This window comes from Eublepharis macularius, chromosome 8 (genome assembly GCF_028583425.1).
Source record: "Eublepharis macularius isolate TG4126 chromosome 8, MPM_Emac_v1.0, whole genome shotgun sequence".
Classification (NCBI taxonomy): domain Eukaryota; kingdom Metazoa; phylum Chordata; class Lepidosauria; order Squamata; family Eublepharidae; genus Eublepharis; species Eublepharis macularius.
In genome coordinates this window covers 11,722,084-11,739,442 of record NC_072797.1, presented here as the reverse complement: position 1 = coordinate 11,739,442, position 17,359 = coordinate 11,722,084, and the positions used below count along the sequence as shown (strand labels likewise).

The 17,359-nt window shown below is 46.7% G+C and overlaps 1 protein-coding gene across 1 annotated transcript in view; it reads left to right on the top strand.

The window, feature by feature from the left end:
- The window catches only part of LOXHD1 (lipoxygenase homology PLAT domains 1), a 222,286-nt gene that overhangs the window by 58,318 nt on the left and 146,609 nt on the right, over window positions 1–17,359 (top strand). Inside the window, exons 10-12 of the mRNA XM_054986641.1 lie at window positions 4,072–4,232; window positions 7,763–7,849; window positions 12,972–13,107. Coding sequence (XP_054842616.1) covers window positions 4,072–4,232; window positions 7,763–7,849; window positions 12,972–13,107 — 384 coding nt within the window. The remainder of the gene's footprint in view (window positions 1–4,071; window positions 4,233–7,762; window positions 7,850–12,971; window positions 13,108–17,359) is intronic.

Below are 17,359 nucleotides of genomic sequence, written 5' to 3'. Positions count from 1 at the left end.
GGAGAAGCCAGGAATTGAACCTGTTGCCTTCAGTATGTAAAGTATGGCAACGTCCAGAAACCAGTGGGAGAACACTTCAATCTACCAGGACATTCCATCAAAGACTTAGAGGTCACTGTAGTTCAACAGAAACCTTTCAAAAACAAAATCCAACGGGAAGCTGCTGAATTGGAATTCATATGTAAATTTGACTCAGTTAGGCTGGGACTGAATAGGGACTATGAATGCTTATCTCATTATCAGAAGTAACTGATTTCCTTAACAGAAGCAAACTGATCTCCATATCAGAAGCAGCTGTTTGCATCTACTCCTCTTTCCCCTCTCCTCCTCTATATCTGACCAGTTTCTTCTTGCCCTCCATGCATCTGATGAAGAGAACTGTGATTCTCGAAAGCTATGCTACAATAAAGTTGGTTAGTCTTAAAGGTGCTACTGGACTCTTTTTGAGTATGTAAAGTAGATACTCCACCACTGAGTTCCCCTTACCAAGCGAAAAGAGTAACTCAGCAGATATATCATTGAGGAGACAATGCTAAGCTGCACAGACAGGAGGTCTGACTTAAGACAAGGCTCCATGGGTTCATGTAATTTGCCATGTGGGAGCCAGTTTACAAAAGTTAAGCATGGGGATTTATCACCTTATGGGGGCATAGGAAAGACAGAGAGGAAGTGAGGTTGCTGTGGTATCTATGCTTTCACACAGACACAATGGAGCAAAAGGTGGCGGTGGCGGTGGCAACTAGTGGCAAACGGACCAGGGATGGGTGGACGCTGTCCCGGCCTCCTCTCACGCTGCTTGCGGCTGCTGCAATGGCGGGTTTGCATTTTCATGCCCTTGCGTGGAAGCAGCCGTCGAAGTAATGGAACAATGATTCAGGTACTCTCTTTGATGATACCTGCGGAGTTCATCATTCCTTTGAATGAAATGATAATAAAATGACCGAGAGGTGCTTGAGAAGAAAGTGGAAGAGTTGCATAAGGCTCGCTACCTGGCCGAGAGGGTTCGCGCTGTCTCTCCGTTCCCTAATCACGTTAGCACAGTGAACGCTTTCAAAATGGGTTAAGGCCCCTGTCCAATCAAGACGCTTTTGTGATGAGCAGTTTGTCCTGTTTAAGAGGCAATTCCGTCGAAACCAAGCTCATTACCGCAAATATTACTTAATGTCGCCGCCATTTTATCTCTGCAGAGCAGTCCATTCAGATAAAACGTTCATGCCCCTTAAACTGCCCCATTATCCAACCTGATTGCTATTGACAGTGTAATTCCTTTGTGGCTGTTGGATGTTAAATGGGCAGGAAGCGATGGCCTGGAGTAAAGGGTGACCTTTCATGGCCGTACGATGGGATAATTTCTATTGTCATACACCAGCCTGCCTGCTTGGGTTCCTTGCTGGCCCTTTTCAAGACCCCTGACGGAATTAATTTTCCATTGTGCATGCTGACAGGTCTTTCTGAGAAAAGCTTAGGGCCTTTCCAAACGTTCGTTTGATTTTTTAAAAAAAAAATAACAACAGCACAGTTGTTAGTTGTTACAACCTCTCACGCTTTTATCCTAACCTTTCTCCAAGAACCTCAAGGCAAGACACAGTGACTTCTTCACAGAGTCCATTTTATCTTCACAACAAGCCTGTGAAATAGGTAGGCAGAGGTGTCTCTAGGATGTATCACTCAGGGCCAGATCCAGGGGGGGCGGGGGGTAGCCTGCCAAAGAGGGGGCACTAGACACGGCTGCCAGCCGCCAGGAGCATGCCATGGCTTGCCACGTGAGAGGCTGAGCGCATGGTTGGGAGGCCCTTGCTTGCCCCGCCGATGGGGCGGCTGGCTTGCCGCGTGTGCAGGATCTCCCAGCCCTGTGCTCAGCCACCTGCACGGCAAGCCAGCCGCCCCAGCGCATGCCCACGCTGCCATCAGCTCCGCGGTGCACCGTGCACTGGGGCAGCTGGCTTGCTGTGTGGGCGGCACAGAGCCGTGGGGCAAGCAAACCGCACGAAGGGCCTCCTAGCCCTGCACTCAGCCGGCCACCCCAGCGCACACCTGGGCCGCTGCCGCCACCTCTGTAGTGCACCGGGCGCTTGGGCGGGTGGCTTGCCAAGTGGGCGGCACGTCTCCCACCCCTGCGTGATGATGTCATGGAAGTGACATCATCATGCAGCACCAGGAGCGTGCATGTGCCGCGCACATGCTTGCACCGGACGTCGGCAACCCTAGATCCGGCCCTGGTATCACTGCAGGGTACATGAGATAAGGTTGGATCCAACAGTAATATGTATTTGATGGAGGAAAGGGTCTTTCTCATCTCACCTGTCCTCATGTTGCCCCAAATGCTCCCTGAAATAGTGGTCCTAGGTAGCAAGGGACCTTTAGGGTCTGTAGTGGATTGGTAAAATTCTGCCCCTTTTCAGTTATTGGAAATCTTCCATCAGATCCAACCCCAAATGTTCCCCAGTGCAACAAAAACAGTAATGCTGCAAAGTGAAAAAGCAATAGAAACCAGGGCCCAGCGGGATTTATTGTCCTTCCACCGGGCCCCAAAGACAGATGTTCTGCTAGGCATATGGTTGTGGTTGGGGCGTGGGTGAGAGCTTTTGTTGGTCTCCTGTTGAGGGGGGAATGGAAAACCCTTCCCCAGTTGTCTGACAACTCACTAACAGTGCAATCCTAAGGAGAGTTACTCCAGTCTAAGCCCACTGACTTCAATGGGCTTGGACTGGAGTAACTCATCATAGGATTGTACTGTAAATGTGTACCATCTCCCATCCCATGAGATGTATTGGATTGAGTTTGGCATATGGGCTGCTGTGTGGAATTGCTGCTTTCTTGTGCTGAATTTTATGTTTTTTATGTGTTTTTAATGTGGCTTTTACTACTTGTTGTTACCTGCTCTGAGCCTGTTTCTGGGGAGAGCGGGCTAAAAAATCCAATAAATAAATAAATAGGTTCATGAACCAAATCTCCTCTGAGTAAATCTTCTTCGTTTAAATTTTTCCTCCCATCATTTTGAAAGTAAGATGTGTCTTGCCTCAAACTGGCATTCTCTTGGTGGGGAAAGTTCTGGGAGCTATGCAATTATCGACTGTGGCTTGAGGTCAATACAACGAGTACTGTTAAGAGGAAATTACAGTTTTATTAAATCATGTGGAAGCCTTTCCTTTTCACATCACTGCATCTCTGAGCTGGGAAAACCTTCATCTGTTATTCCAGATTTTTATCAGGAGTAAGGACTTAATATAAATTAGGTGCATACATATACAAAAGCATAGCTTCATAGCAGTCAAGAAGAATTTCAACAGAAGTAAGGGGTTTGTCTCATCAACCAAAAAGGAAACTGCAATGAAGAAATCAGAAGAAGATTGAGACTTGGAAGAGCAGCTGTGAGGGAGCTAGAGAAGATCCTTAAAGATAAAGATGTCTCTCTGGGGACCAAGATCAAGATAATCCAAACTATGGTATTCCCCATTGCTATGTTTGGATGCAGAAGTTGGACAGTGAAGAAAACTGACACGAAGAAAATTGATTCATTTGAAATCTGGTGCTGGAGGAAAGTTCTGCGGATAGCATGGACAGCCAAAAAGACAAATAAATGGGTACTAGATCAAATCAAGCCTGAACTCTCCCTAGAAGCTAAAATGACAAGACTGAGGCTATCGTACTTTGGTCACATCCTGAGAAGACAAGATTCTCTGGAAAAGTGAATAATGCTGGGAAAAGTGGAAGGCAGTAAGAAAAGAGGAAGACCTAAAACGAGATGGCTGGACTCAATAAAAGAAGCCACGTCCTCCAGTTTGCAGGATCTGAGCAAGTCTGTTAATGTTCTGGAGGTCTTTCATTCATGGGGTCGCCATAGGTCGGAGACAATTTGATGGCACATAACACACACACACTAAAATTATGTACATTCAGGTGGCTTTGGGCACATGGTATGCTGAATCCTAAGTGCCCATGTGCAAAATTCCTGATTTGGCAGTTTAAAAAAATTGGCAACCTTAGTTTTGCTTTATATTAGTTTCCCCCCTTGATATTTGTCACCAATCATGCCTTTCCAGTGATTTAGAATCTTTATTGTTTTTGTAGAAAACCCTTGGTCGCTGTGGATTTGGACAAGTGACATGAGAGGCGCAGGGACAGATGCTCCCATCTTCCTCCAGGTTTATGGCGACAAAGGAAAGTCCGACGAAATGAAGCTAGACAATAATTCTGATAACTTTGAAGCTGGACAAACTGACAAGTTCATGGTATGACTCCTCGTCATGCAAAAATACATGCACAATCCTTACACAATGGGTTTTGCAGGCGTGCAGTGTGAAGATCAGGCCAACTCCTTCTTATACATTTTGTTTTCAGTTAGCGCTACTTAGAAGGCACAGAAGAACAGGCCGTCAAACGCAGGTTGTTAATGTGAAGGAGTTAAATACCCCTTCAAAGGAGGTTAATAGAAAGCATGCTGATCTTTTTATAAGATGCTCTAAAGGAGTGACAGGAAGTTGTTCAGCAAAGTATTTAAAGAAAGCTCTATTTTGTAGCTATGACTTTGAACCTAAAAAGTAATATTTAGTGTCATAAAAGATCGATGTGCCCTGACCTGGATAGCCCAGGTGAGCCCAATCTTGTCAGATCTCAGAAGCTTAACAAGGTTGGCCTTGGTTAGTAATTGGATAAGAGGCCTCCAACGAAGACCAGGGTTGCAGAGGCAGGCAACGGCAAACCACCTCTGATAGTCTCTTGCCATGAAAACTCTACCAGGGGTTGCCATAAGTCTGCTATGACTTGAGGGCACTCTCCATCACCAAAAGATTGATGTATCACTCTTTGACCCCATTTCAGGATTAAAGCATAAACAAGTGGGGGACTCACAAGGACTTGCGGGGGACATCTCCCCCCCCGCCCTGATATGTCCTCTTTCCCTTCTCTGAAAACTTCTATAGCCTCCTCCGTTTCCTGTTTCCTTCTCTTCTTTCTAGCCAGTAACTAATCTACCTTTATTTTCCCCCCTTGGCTTCAGCTTCCCTTCCTTCCCTCCCTCCTGACAGCCCCTACCTGGCAAAATTATGACCCAGTTGATGGTTGTTGGGCTGGGCCCAGGTTTATGGTGAGAAACCTGCAAGAACTTGCACTCACCCCTTTATCCACCTTCCCACATGATTTCCTCTTTCCCTCCTCCTGACAACTCCAATACCTTCACCTTTCCCTGTTTCCTTCCCACCCCGCACCAATCCTGCCTTGTATCTGCCTATCATCTTCAGCTATATATATTACTTATTTACTTTACTTATATTCTGCCTTTCTCCACAATGGGGGCCCAAAGCAGGTTACATCATTTCCCTCTCTTTCATTTTATCTTCACAACAACCCTGTGAGGTAGGTACGGCTGAGAGTGTGTAACTGGTCCAAGGTCTCTCATTGGGCACCATGGTTGCATGGGGATTTTAACCTCGGTCTCAGATCCTACTCTGAAACTCTAACTGCTGCAGGCTTTCATGGGGTGGATGCTGTGGAAAAGTTGTGAGCAGTGAGGCCTGGGTGAGTCATGTGAGTTGGGTAGTACCAAGTTGCCTAGCAGCCGTTGCTAGGCCTGGCCCTGATAAGTCTTCTCTTAAAGGCCAAAACAGGCCTGGAAGGGGCCCTGCTTTTTACTGATAGAAACCAAGGCTTCAACTGACAATACTGTTGTGGTTACCTAACAACAACCACAAAGGGTGTTAGTTTCTTAAAGCTTTGGGCAATTTAAGCCCCCAGTGTGTATATATATATGTTTAAGATTTCAGATTTTTCTGCAACCCTGAGTTTTTTCTCGGGTCTGAAGAAAGATCTAGATTTAAGTATCCACAGATTTGGTCAATATACCATATGTTAAAGGGTGAAAGAGGGTTGCAGAAGAAGCAGCATATATTCCAGAAAGGGTTGGTGGGCAGGGCTAGCCATTTGGCAGCTCAGGTTCTAATCTTTGGCCCCTTCCTCCTTCAACTTGTCCTTGAGCAAACCTATTTGCTGGCCAGGGTTGTAGAAAGTGACAGTTTGTTGGGCTATGTATGTTTGCTATATATAACCCGCTGCAAAGCCCGACATCTTCCCTCTATCATCCTGCCGAGTACCATTCAAATGTCTTTTAATCCTACTCTTAGGGCTCAATTACACAATAGTTTTGATGCTCGTATGAAGGGGGACCTTCCAAAGCATTCTATCACTTGCTGTGGAAGAAACAGAATGCTTTGGAACAACAACCAACAACCAACAACAATAACAACACTATTCAATTTATATACCGCCCTTCAGGATAACTTCATGCCATTCAGAGTGGTTTACAAAGTGTGTCATTATTATCCTCATGACAATCACCCAGTGAGGTGGATGGGGCTGAGAGAGCTCTGAGAGAGCTGTGATTGATCCAAGATCAGCCACTTGGCTTTGAGCCCTAGGTTCTGTGATGTGAGGTGGAGAGAGGATTTTTTTTTAAACTACAGGTGAAGATTTTAATAAATAATAACATTTGATTTATATACTGTCCTTCAGGACAACTTAATGCCACACTCAGAGTGGTTTACAAAGTATGTTATTATTATCCACACAACAAGCACCCTGTGAGGTGGATGAGGCTGAGAGAGCTCTGAGAGAGCTGTAGCTGACCCAAGGTCACCCAGTTGGCTTCAAGTGGAGGAGTGGGAAATCAAACCTGGCTCTCCAGATTAGAGTCCTGCTGCTCTTATCCAATACACCAAATTGGCTCCTAATAAAAGATGTTGGGAAAACATGACTGGAACAGTACCCCCAATGCAACTCACATCACATGTCTTGGGAAGACTCTTATTGTCACTGAATCTGATTTGCTGGAACAAACCTAAGTGCTCCTTTATTGTAGCACTAGTAACAAAGCCCACTGTGGGAAAAAATACAGCAGGCTCTAGAAAGGGGAGGGTGGGTAGGTATGCATTGCCTCTTCTTCCATGACCGATCCTGGCTAGGTGAAGGCAGGGGGCAAACATTACCATCTGCTCCACATCTGATCCCAGCTGGGTGAAGGTGGGGGCGGGCGTTGCCACCTGCTCAGCTCCTGATCCCAGCTAGGTGAAGTCAGGAGGCTGGCATTGCCACCTGCTCTGCACCTGATCCTTGCCTGGACTTCCCACTGTGATGTGCTCTCGGAGGAACAGGCTGCCTCTTCTGGGCTTCCCTCCACAGCAGCGCCCTCTGATGGCCCACCAGGGTAGGAAGTGAGTCGTCTGGAACACGCTTAGCCTTTTATATAGTAGGATATTCTCCTTCCCTCTTCCCTTTTTTATTTTTTGCAAAACATACATGAAAGGCTCCCCTCATCTCTAGTGCCTTGAAACGAGCACCTAAGCAGGGAAGTGCTTTGTTGGGTGCACTTCTGCCCATCTATCCCAGAGGTAGACTTTTGTGCCATAATCACTGACCACCTTTAATTATTCCTCCTGCCTGCTGCATAGTGAGGGATCCTCGCCCATCTGATCAGCACATTCTTGGGGATTTTTCTTTGTCAGCTGTGGATTTGTGAGGAAAAGCAAAGCGCTTATTTATGGGGAATTCCCGTCTTCTGTGCTGAAGTAGGTAGCAGTCTAGGGGAAAGCTGTCTTGCAGAAGCCCCATTGAAGTGAGTGAGAACTGTGCAAGAGCCCTCTAGTAGTATGTAGCACCCACTCATTTCAGTGAGGATTACTCCCCAGGGGGGTCAGAAGTACTCCCCAATGGGGGATTTGCCCGTACTGGGAAACTGCCACCATGAACCTTTTGGTGCTCCTCCCTGCAGATTGAGCTTCCAGATCTGGGAACCTTTTACAAGATCCGAATATGGCATGAGAAGCGGACCCCGTTTTCCGGCTGGCATCTGCAAAAGGTAAGAAGCCTGCAAGATGGGATTGTGCTACAGAAACTAGATTGACTCCGGGTTGTGAACAATGTGCAAAGTTGCACAAAAACTTCATCCTTTCCTTGGATAGCCAAGGGCTGGTCCCCATACAGATGTTTTTTTAAAAAAAATCTGCACAGTAGTGCCAGTCATGGCTACAAAATAACAACAACAACATTTGATTTATATACTGCCCTTCAGGACAACTTAATGCCCACTCCGAGCAGTTCACAAAGTGTGTTGTTATTATCCTCACAACAACAATCACCCTGTGAGGTGCGTGCAACTGAGAGAGCTCTGAGAGAGCTATGATTGATCCACAATCACCCAGCTGGCTTCAAGCGGAGGAGTGGGGAATCAAACCTGGCTCTCCATATTAGAGCCCTGCCGCTCTTAACCACTACACCGAACTGGCTCTGCAGAATTAAGGTTCTGTTGAGCTGGGGGGAACTCCAGGTTTGCAGAAAAATCTGATTTGTTAAAAAGTGGGGGTAACTCTGCCCGCACCCTAATGGTAAGAACAACATCTGTGTTTGTGCAGCCATTGCAAAACAACAACAAAAAGGAGCTTGGAGGGCATTTTGGGTTATCCTTGCAAACTGAAACAATGCGCAGAAAACCTGATGGCGACACCTACCTAGTTCCAGTAATAAGGAGGGCCAGTAGGAACCGGCTGTGCCTCATTTCCTCCGCCCACCTATTTCTCCACCTCTTTCATTTCAGTGGTGGGAATGGAGAGGTGGATAGCGGAGGTGAGGAAGACTCACCAGGCAAGAGACTGGGGCAGGTGAAGGGATAGGAAGAACAAGTCATTCAATCATGTGGAAGTTTTTCCTTTTCACATCACTCCTATTGAAATCTCAGGAGGCAGGATCGAGGGTTGGCTGAACACTTTTGCCATAGGGGACTACAGGGCTTTTTTTCTGGGAAAAGAGGTGATAGAACTCAGTGGGTTGCCCTTGGAGAAAATGGTCACATGGCTGGTGGCCCCGCCCCCTGATCTCCAGACAGAGGGGAGTTTAGATTGCCCTCCACGCCGCTCAGCGGCACGGAGGGCAATCTAAACTCCCCTCAGTCTGGAGATCAGGGGGCGGGGCCACCAGCCATGTGACCATTTTCAAGAGGTTCCGGAACTCCGTTCCACCGCATTCCTCCTGAAAAAAAGCCTGGGGGACTAGAAACTGGTCAATATTTTTAAAATTGAAAACGGAGGTTCTTAGGAACTCTGAGCCCATTAGTAAATCTTGTGGTGAGGTCATGCAGCAGCAGTCCGCACGGAAGACCGGCTCCAAGTGGGCTGTTCTGCAGGCTTTAAAATGTGGTCCTTTGACTACACAATCCCCATTTATCTTTTAATAAGGTCACGTTCTTTCTAGATCGTGGCATTTGGGCCTCTAATGTGAGTTGATAGGTCTCTGCCCCCTTTTGTCCTTAAGAGGATCTAGCAGGGGGTTAGGAGGCCACGAAGCACCACGGAGGTGGACCAAACAGCCATGCCTGCCTCATTAGCTTTGGTTCGCTGTCACTTCCACTCCCTCAGGGAAGGGTGATGTCTGGCTACAAAAACTGAGTCCTGGCTTTGTCTCAGTTAAGAAGACCGGGGTTAGGGGGGCTGCCCCATGTGGTTGATTCTTCAGTTAGATCGATTGATTAAAAGCCCTCTGCAGCCCAATGCTGCACAATCACCACTTGGTTAAATGGCATTTACTTCCAAGAAAGGATATTCCGTAGAACTTAATAGCACTTATTTTGGAATGCATCTTATATAGGCTGGAGCACTACCGAAGATAAAGAAAAGATACTGTGCAAATTTAACAGTCATCAGTTAATTTCACCTAGGTTTCTTAACTGCAGTGACTTTTCTCCTCCGTACACTATTGTTTACCGGTTGGTTGTTGCGCTTCCGGTTAGTCTTCGAGCTTTTCCCATGTGTTTTCAAACGGTCTGAAAACACATGGGGAGAACTTGGAAAAAAACCCAAAACAGGAGAGAAAGGACTGGCAAATGATACTGTATATAAGCAAGAGGTATATATGCGGAGCTACTGCAAAAATGCAGTGCTGGAAAGCCATCATGCAAGCAATTGCTAAGATTTTATTAACTGGGTGACTGCCTCACTTATTTGTGCAGAGAGCAATAAAAATATCCGGGTAACAGTAAATTAAACTTGTTAAAAGCCTGACTTATGGACAGGAATGCATGAATTCCACCTGCCTTCACATCCGGCAGTTATCGGCGCCTTGTGGTATTTCCCTCCTTTCCTGTTGCAGTGCATAGCTTTAAAATGTATATGAAGCATCTGGGGAAACTCGAGTTGAATTCACACGTTACAAAGCCCATGTGATGAACATGTAGACTGTAGATTAGATGACAGGGTTCCCAACTTCCAGGTAGTGGCTGGAGAGATCTCCCAGAATTCCAGGTGACAGAGATCAGTTCCTCTGGAGAAAATGACTGCTGTGGACGGTGGTCTCTATTTATTTTATCACATTTCTAGACCGTCCTCCCCGTCAGACAAGCTCAGGGTGGTTTAACAACAGTTTAAAACAGTAAAAACATTATAAAAACATTAAAACATTATATCAAAACAATTAAAATTGGCGGGTATAAAATATTAAAATACAGCATTTTCCTGTTTCCTGCATGGGTGGTGGAAGGTCTCCAGTGGTATGGCCGGCGAGAGGACAGCCTAGCCCCCACCAAATGCCTGGCGGAACATCTCCATCTTGCAGGCCCGGCGGAAAGATAACAAATCCTGCCGGGCCCTAGTTTCCTCAGACAGAGAGTTCCACCAGGTCGGAGCCAGAACCGAAAAGGCCCTGGCTCTGGTAGAGGCCAGGCGGACCTCCCTGGGGCCAGGGACCATCAGCAAGTTCTTAGTGGCTGATCGAAGCGACCTCTGGGGAACATATGGGGAGAGGCGGTCCCAAAGGTATGCTGGGCCCAGTCCGCATAGGGCTTTATAGGTCAACACCAAAACCTTGAACCGGACCCGGTACTCAACCGGTAACCAGTGCAGCTGACAGAGGATAGGTGTTATATGAGCCATGATTGGTGCTCTATGACGTTATACCCTGCTGAGGTCCCTCCTCTCCCCAAACCCCGCCCTCCCCAAGCTCCACCACCCAGATCTCCAAGAATTTCTCACCTGGGAACTGGTAAAGTGCGCTAAGAGTTCCCTCTTGACCTCTAAATTCCCGGAAGTATTCAGGCTCAGTTTGGATTGGGGCTGTAACACACAGGGAGAGGTAGGGAAGTTGGGAGAGCCACGCAGGTGGGGTGTCTCCTCCACAGAAGTAAATAAAGACTGCCATCTATTATTCCCTCCATTCCTTTCCCCAAGAAGAAAACATAGCATTGGAAGAGGGGAGAGACCACGTTCTACCAAGATAGCAGGGCAAATCGTGGAGCAAGAGAGATTTTGTGAGTGGTGGGTAATGGACCCAAGATAGGTGGATGATTGGGCAGCGGCCAGCTGGGTGAAGAAGCACCATGGGTCAGGGAGAGAAGCAACTAGGTGAGGAGGAAGGGGGAGAGGGAAAGAAGATGGTGGTGATTATATAGACGGGGTCTCAGTGAGGAGCATCTGGGCAATTATTTCCTCTGTTGCTCGTGCCCCTTTTCTACCCCCCCTCTGCTTGACCCCCCAATGCCACCCCAGCTCAGGGCATGCTGCTGACAGGTGGAACTGTCTGACAGGTGTTGTGCCTTGATGAAGGCCTATCAGGGCTGGGGGTGGGGGAGAGACAGGAATACCCGGAGGAGCATCACGTTGTGGATCGCCACTGGTTTGACCACATGTAGCAATTCTTATGATGTTTAGGGTTCAACCCCCATCTAAGAGCAAGACTCAGATCCAGTAGCGCCTTAAAGACCAACTAGATTTCCAGGATATGAGCTTTTGAGAGGCATAGCTCGAAAGCTCGTGCCCTGGAAATCTTGTCGGTCTTTAAGGCGCTACCAGATCCGAATCTTGCTCTTCTGCTACGGACCAATGCGGCTACCCACCTGGAGCTAACCCCAGTCTAGTTTCTGAGGCCTGGTTGAAATAATCTCAGTTAAGGTTGCCAGGCTGCAGGGGCGGGGGAGGCAGGGACCCCCAGGGATTTTCTGCTGTCCCTCCCCCACGTGGGCTCCCCTCCAGCCCTGTGAAGTTCCAAATGGATTTTGAGGTGTAGCATTTCCGGTCAGGTTGCCAGGTTCTCTTGCCCTCCCAGCGGGAGCTTGGGGACCCAGCTCTCACTTTGTTCTTATATATATATAAGATATATATAAATAAACAAAAAAATACAAGAATACAGATATAATTACATGCATATAAATAAAATTACTGTAAAATTACTGTAAAATGCGCAGTTCATTAGATTCTGTAACAAACAAGCCTGGTATAAAATTCCTTGAGCTGCTAGCTATCTTTAATCTGTACATCTTGCATGGGACAAAACTAGGAGGCGCATACGCATATTGAACACTTTGTTCTTTGTCTTCGCACACGTGCACTTCAGAGGCGGTGTGACGACATCACTCCTGGGAGTGATGCTGTCACACCGCCCCAGGAGCGCACTTCGGAGGCCTGTTCCCTCACCTTTCCCACCCCCCTGCATCAGCCAGGTGAGTGGGGGGGGGGCAGAGGGCAGGAGCAGAAGATCCCCTGCCCCCACCGGGGGACCTAGGATCCCTCAGCGTTTGCCTATGGAGTCATCAGGCGAAGGTGTTTGCAGCATAAATGAAAACTAAATAATTTTGTCATATGTCAGCTGAAGCATTCTGAGAACAAAGAACCTGACAGCGAGTTTAGCTGATTTTCCAGGTTGCAGAGGAAAGAAAAAGTCTTAACAGCATCCTAGCAACTAACACAGATCTTCTCACCTTATGATATAACTCACACTCCAAATGGTTCCTGCCTTTCTCTTTCTTTCTTTCTTTCTTTCTTTCTTTCTTTCTTTCTTTCTTTCTTTCTTTCTTTCTTTCTTTCTTTCTTTCTTTCTTTCTTTCTTTCCTTCCTTCCTTCCTTCCTTCCTTCCTTCCTTCCTTCCTTCCTTCCTTCCTTCCTTCCATCCTTCCTTTCTCAATGCTGCGAATTTTGGTGGTATTCTTGTTTAATTAATAGGTGACCCTCTTGAAAACGCTGACAAAAGACAAGTACACCTTCAAGTGCAATCGCTGGCTGGATATCAATGAAGACGACAAGGAGATTGTGAGGGAGCTCCCCTCCGAAGGCCCACTCGTGACTGAAGTCATGCCAGGTAAGGAGAGAAAAGTCCTTATCAGGAGTAGCAACTATGAGTCCATTTTTGTTAACACCTTTTTTGTGGTTGTTTTCCCTTATTGGCACAATCTCGACTGCCGTCTTTGCCTTTAGCAGGATGAATTATGCAAATATTTATTATCTGTTTATCCAGGCTTTCTGAAGACTGCACCTTACTGGTGCTGGATCCTGGGAGAGGTTCAAAGGTTTAGAACTACAATTGATATTTTGGCTACGGCCGTTTCCACATGTCTCCCCCTTCCGAAAAATAGCGCGAAACTTACGGAACGATGTGCCTTCATGGCACGATTTTCCATTATGACTTTGCTTTGGGGCGCATTTTCTGATGTCATCGTGCCACGAAGCAGTCATGTTGGAAAATCGCGTCATGAAGGCGTGTCGTTCCGTAAGTTTTGCACTATTTTTCGGGAGGGGGAGAAGACGTGTGGAAATGGCCACCTTCTCGCCCGGCTGTGCTCCTTCCAGGAAAGGTGGGGTGCAGAAGTGATCTAAAGTAAGGACAGTCTGTAGAATTTTTGCATCCAGGCAGAAAAGGGACTCTTTTACTGTTGCTTCTATCCTTTTGATCTCCATTGCTCCATTCTTCAGCAACAGGACGTCTAGCTTTTTCTGCTCTTTGCCTTCTGAGATTTTGCTTAGTCAAAAGCCATGTGGTTTTCATCCCATTACCGAAACATGAGTGTTTTTCTGTTTTTACAAATCTCAGATTCTTGGAATGCTGAATTTTTCAGCGAATAAAATCCACACATCTGGGTGTCTTCCTTTCCCACCCCACCCATCTTGACTTGAGGCCAGTGGTACCCTAGGGACCAACAAGATCTTCAGAGTTTAAGCTCTCTAGCGTCAGAGCTTCCTTCTTCAGGCACCCAATTTCTCCGTCTTTCTAATGACCCATCTTAGACTACACAGCTTTACTCTAGTCCTCTTGCTATTCAGCCCAAAGCAGACCTTTTCCATCTTTCTCCAATTGGTCCACCCCCAAACCCATTTATAGCTAGCCTGATTTGTATGTGCATGTATATATATCTTGTGATATACATCAGATAACAAACGGGCCATTGTCTTAGCCAAGCATAACCTGACAATCCATGGGAGATAAATCCAGCTTGATTTACAACCAAGATATCACTCCTGTGTACACCTCTGATACGACACCGTTTGCCACAAGGTCAGAGCAGCCTTAGATCCTCAGTCGAAAGCAGAATTTTGAGTGACGTGGATCCGAGCCGTGTTTGGTAGCTCCAACTTTCTTGTTGATCAATATTCAGAGGAGATCTGTTCCCGAGATGTTGTGAGAATGATTATAATTGCAAATGCTGTGATTAAAATGTCAACAAACCTTTGACGAAGTTTATTTTTAATGCACTATGAAGCAGTTGACGGAGAGGAACGGCGCACGTTCCCTGGCTGGATGCTATTTACCAGTGCAGCAGACCAGCCTGGTGGAAGCCCTTGTTTGTGTGTTGAAGAATGTACAAAGCCACTAAGGCCCAGGGCAGATGTCATGTTGGCTACCTGGAAATTATGGTTTTGAAATCGGAAGCCCGCCATGAGAACATGCGCTCCGTCCTTCATCATCATGCACAGGAGCCTTAGTCATAATTTTGGCCTTAGCACTGGGGGGGATAGGCATTTCATTTGCCTGCGGGCAGCAGGGAGTCCCCAACCCTCAATACTCCACTGTCAATCTTTTGAGGAACTGGATTAAAAATAGGGGGAGGGAGTGGCATTGATGGCAATGCTGTAGGAATTTCCCCTGGTCTGTATAGAATCATAGGGTGGGAAGGGAACTCCAGGGTAATCTAGGCCAACCTTCTGCACGATGCAGGAAATTCACAACTACCCCCCCCCACATGCAGTGACCCCCTGCTCCATGCCCAGAAGTTGGCAAAAAACCTCCAGGATCCCTAGCCTTCCCAACCTGGAGACAATTGCTTCCTGATCCCAACGTGGCAATTGACATTACCTTGGGCATGTAAGAAGGGGCCACGAGAACTAAGCACTGATGTAACCCTTCCTGCCCTCCCTCTCATGATCTGCCTAGGTTCACAGAATCAGCATTGCTGTCAGATGGCCATCTAGCCTCTGCTTAAAAACCTCCAAAGAAGGAGAGCCCACCACCTCTCAAGGAGACCCGTTCCACTGAGGGACCACTCTAATTCCTAGAGTATCACCCAGAAGTCATGTCACTTCCTCTTGGTCTCTATGGGGAGAGACATGGGGAAGTTCCTAGAGTGTCACCCAGAAGTGATGTCACTTCCTCCTGAAATTTCACCCTCCCCAGGCACTGATCCAAAAATCTCCCAATATTTGCTGTTGCAGGGCTGGGAATCTGAGATACAGGGTTCACTGTTACATAGAGTATGTACATGGCATTACTGAGAGGTCACACCATTAAAACAAGAGTTTAGCTCTACTTTATTTGAGCATGTATGTGTGTATTAGGGTTGCCAACAGCCCCTGACCCAAGCAGGGGGAGAGGTAGTGGCATTGTGAGTTACCATAGAGTTTCCAGCAATTCCCAGAGCTACCCACTCTCCCTGGAAGTGACATGATCACACTTGTGATACTGGCCCCGCCATGTTCCCACCCTCAAACCTTCCACTTGTTGCCAGGCTTGGCGTGTCTGTGCACAAGACTCCAGACAAGCTTCCATCTTCAGAAATCACCCCTTAAGGATTAGGACCATGCTTAGGACCATGCTTAGTTTTACTTTTAACCACTAGATGGCAACTCACATGAACATATATTAGACATATCCATCTGGTTTAAGATCTTAGTTAATAATTCTATTTAGTGTTATGCGTGGTGAGTGCTGGTGAAAATGCAAAGCAAAAACACAATCAGGTCGCACAAGTGAAAGGAGGGAAGGATTTGCAAGACCAGTTTCCAGTTTGCACCACTTGGTTTTGCAAAGACCCTCTTCTACACAGGCATCAGTTGCTATTAGGTTATGGTCATCTTAAATTTGCAGAAAAGTTACAAATATGTGTGTTTATAAAACTTTTACTTATTTTGTATTTATTTTATATATTGACATTATTTATAGTCTGCCTTTCTACAAAGACTCAAGACAGATTACACAATGAAGTTTAGTACAATCAACGGCTGGGACATTTAAGAAACCGTACAATAGGGTATAGATTGCAGAAATTCGAAAACAAGCGGAAATCTGATACAGAGCTGAAACGACGTTGAAACAAAACATCAGCAATTTGACATGACATAAAAATGATAGTGACAGTGCATAGTAGTATAGTCTACAGTCCCTGTTCCTTTATCGAAGCATCTCTTTGAACTATTTCCTTACAACACAGCCCTATTATATATGTAAGAAAGCCTTCCTGGATCTTTTATTTTTTGCTCTGTTTGTGGCAAGCCAGGAGAATGGGACTTCTTCAAGCAAGCTGTTGCATATGGCGGAGCTGGCAGCGGTGGCCAGTGGTGGCGCGGACGGCTGAGCACAGGGCTGGGAGGTCCTGTGCGCACGGCAAGCCAGCTGCCCCATTGGTGGGACAGGCGAGGACCTCCCAACCCTGCACTCAGCCTCCCGCACGGCAAGCCGTGGGCCGTGACATGCTCCCGGTGGCTGGCAGCTGCGCCCGGTGTCCCCTCTTTGGCGTTGCCGGGGGCAGGCTACTCCCCGTGCTCCCTCGATCCAGCCCTGTCCATCAGAGCCATCTCCATTGCATAGCCTGGCCTGAAACCAGACTGAAAGGAGTCCAGAGTACCAGAGTTATCCAAGAATACCTACAGCTGGTCTCCTACTGCTCTCTTAACCACTTTGCCCAGAAAGGGCAAATTAGAGACTGGGCAATAACTGACCAAATAATTTTTGTGTAGGAACGGTTTTTAAATAGATAATCGCTGGGCAGATAATCGCTTGAGTGGCTGGGGGAAAGTGCCTTGAGTTAGTGGCTGATTTATGATAGAGAGGAGTCAGCCATATTAGTCTGTAGTTGCAAAATAGTAAAAAGTCCAGTAGCATCTTTAGGACAAACCAACTTTATTGAGGCATAAGCTTTCGAAAATCACAGCTCTCTTTATCCGATGCATCTGATTTCAATCTCTTTATCTCTAACATCCATAGGAATTAGTTGCAAAATAGTAAAGATTCCAGTAGCACCTTTAAGACCAACCAATTTTATTGTAGCATAAGCTTTCGAGAACAACAGCTCTCTTCCTCAAATGCATGTGATGCATCTGACGAAGAGAGCTGTGGTTCTCAA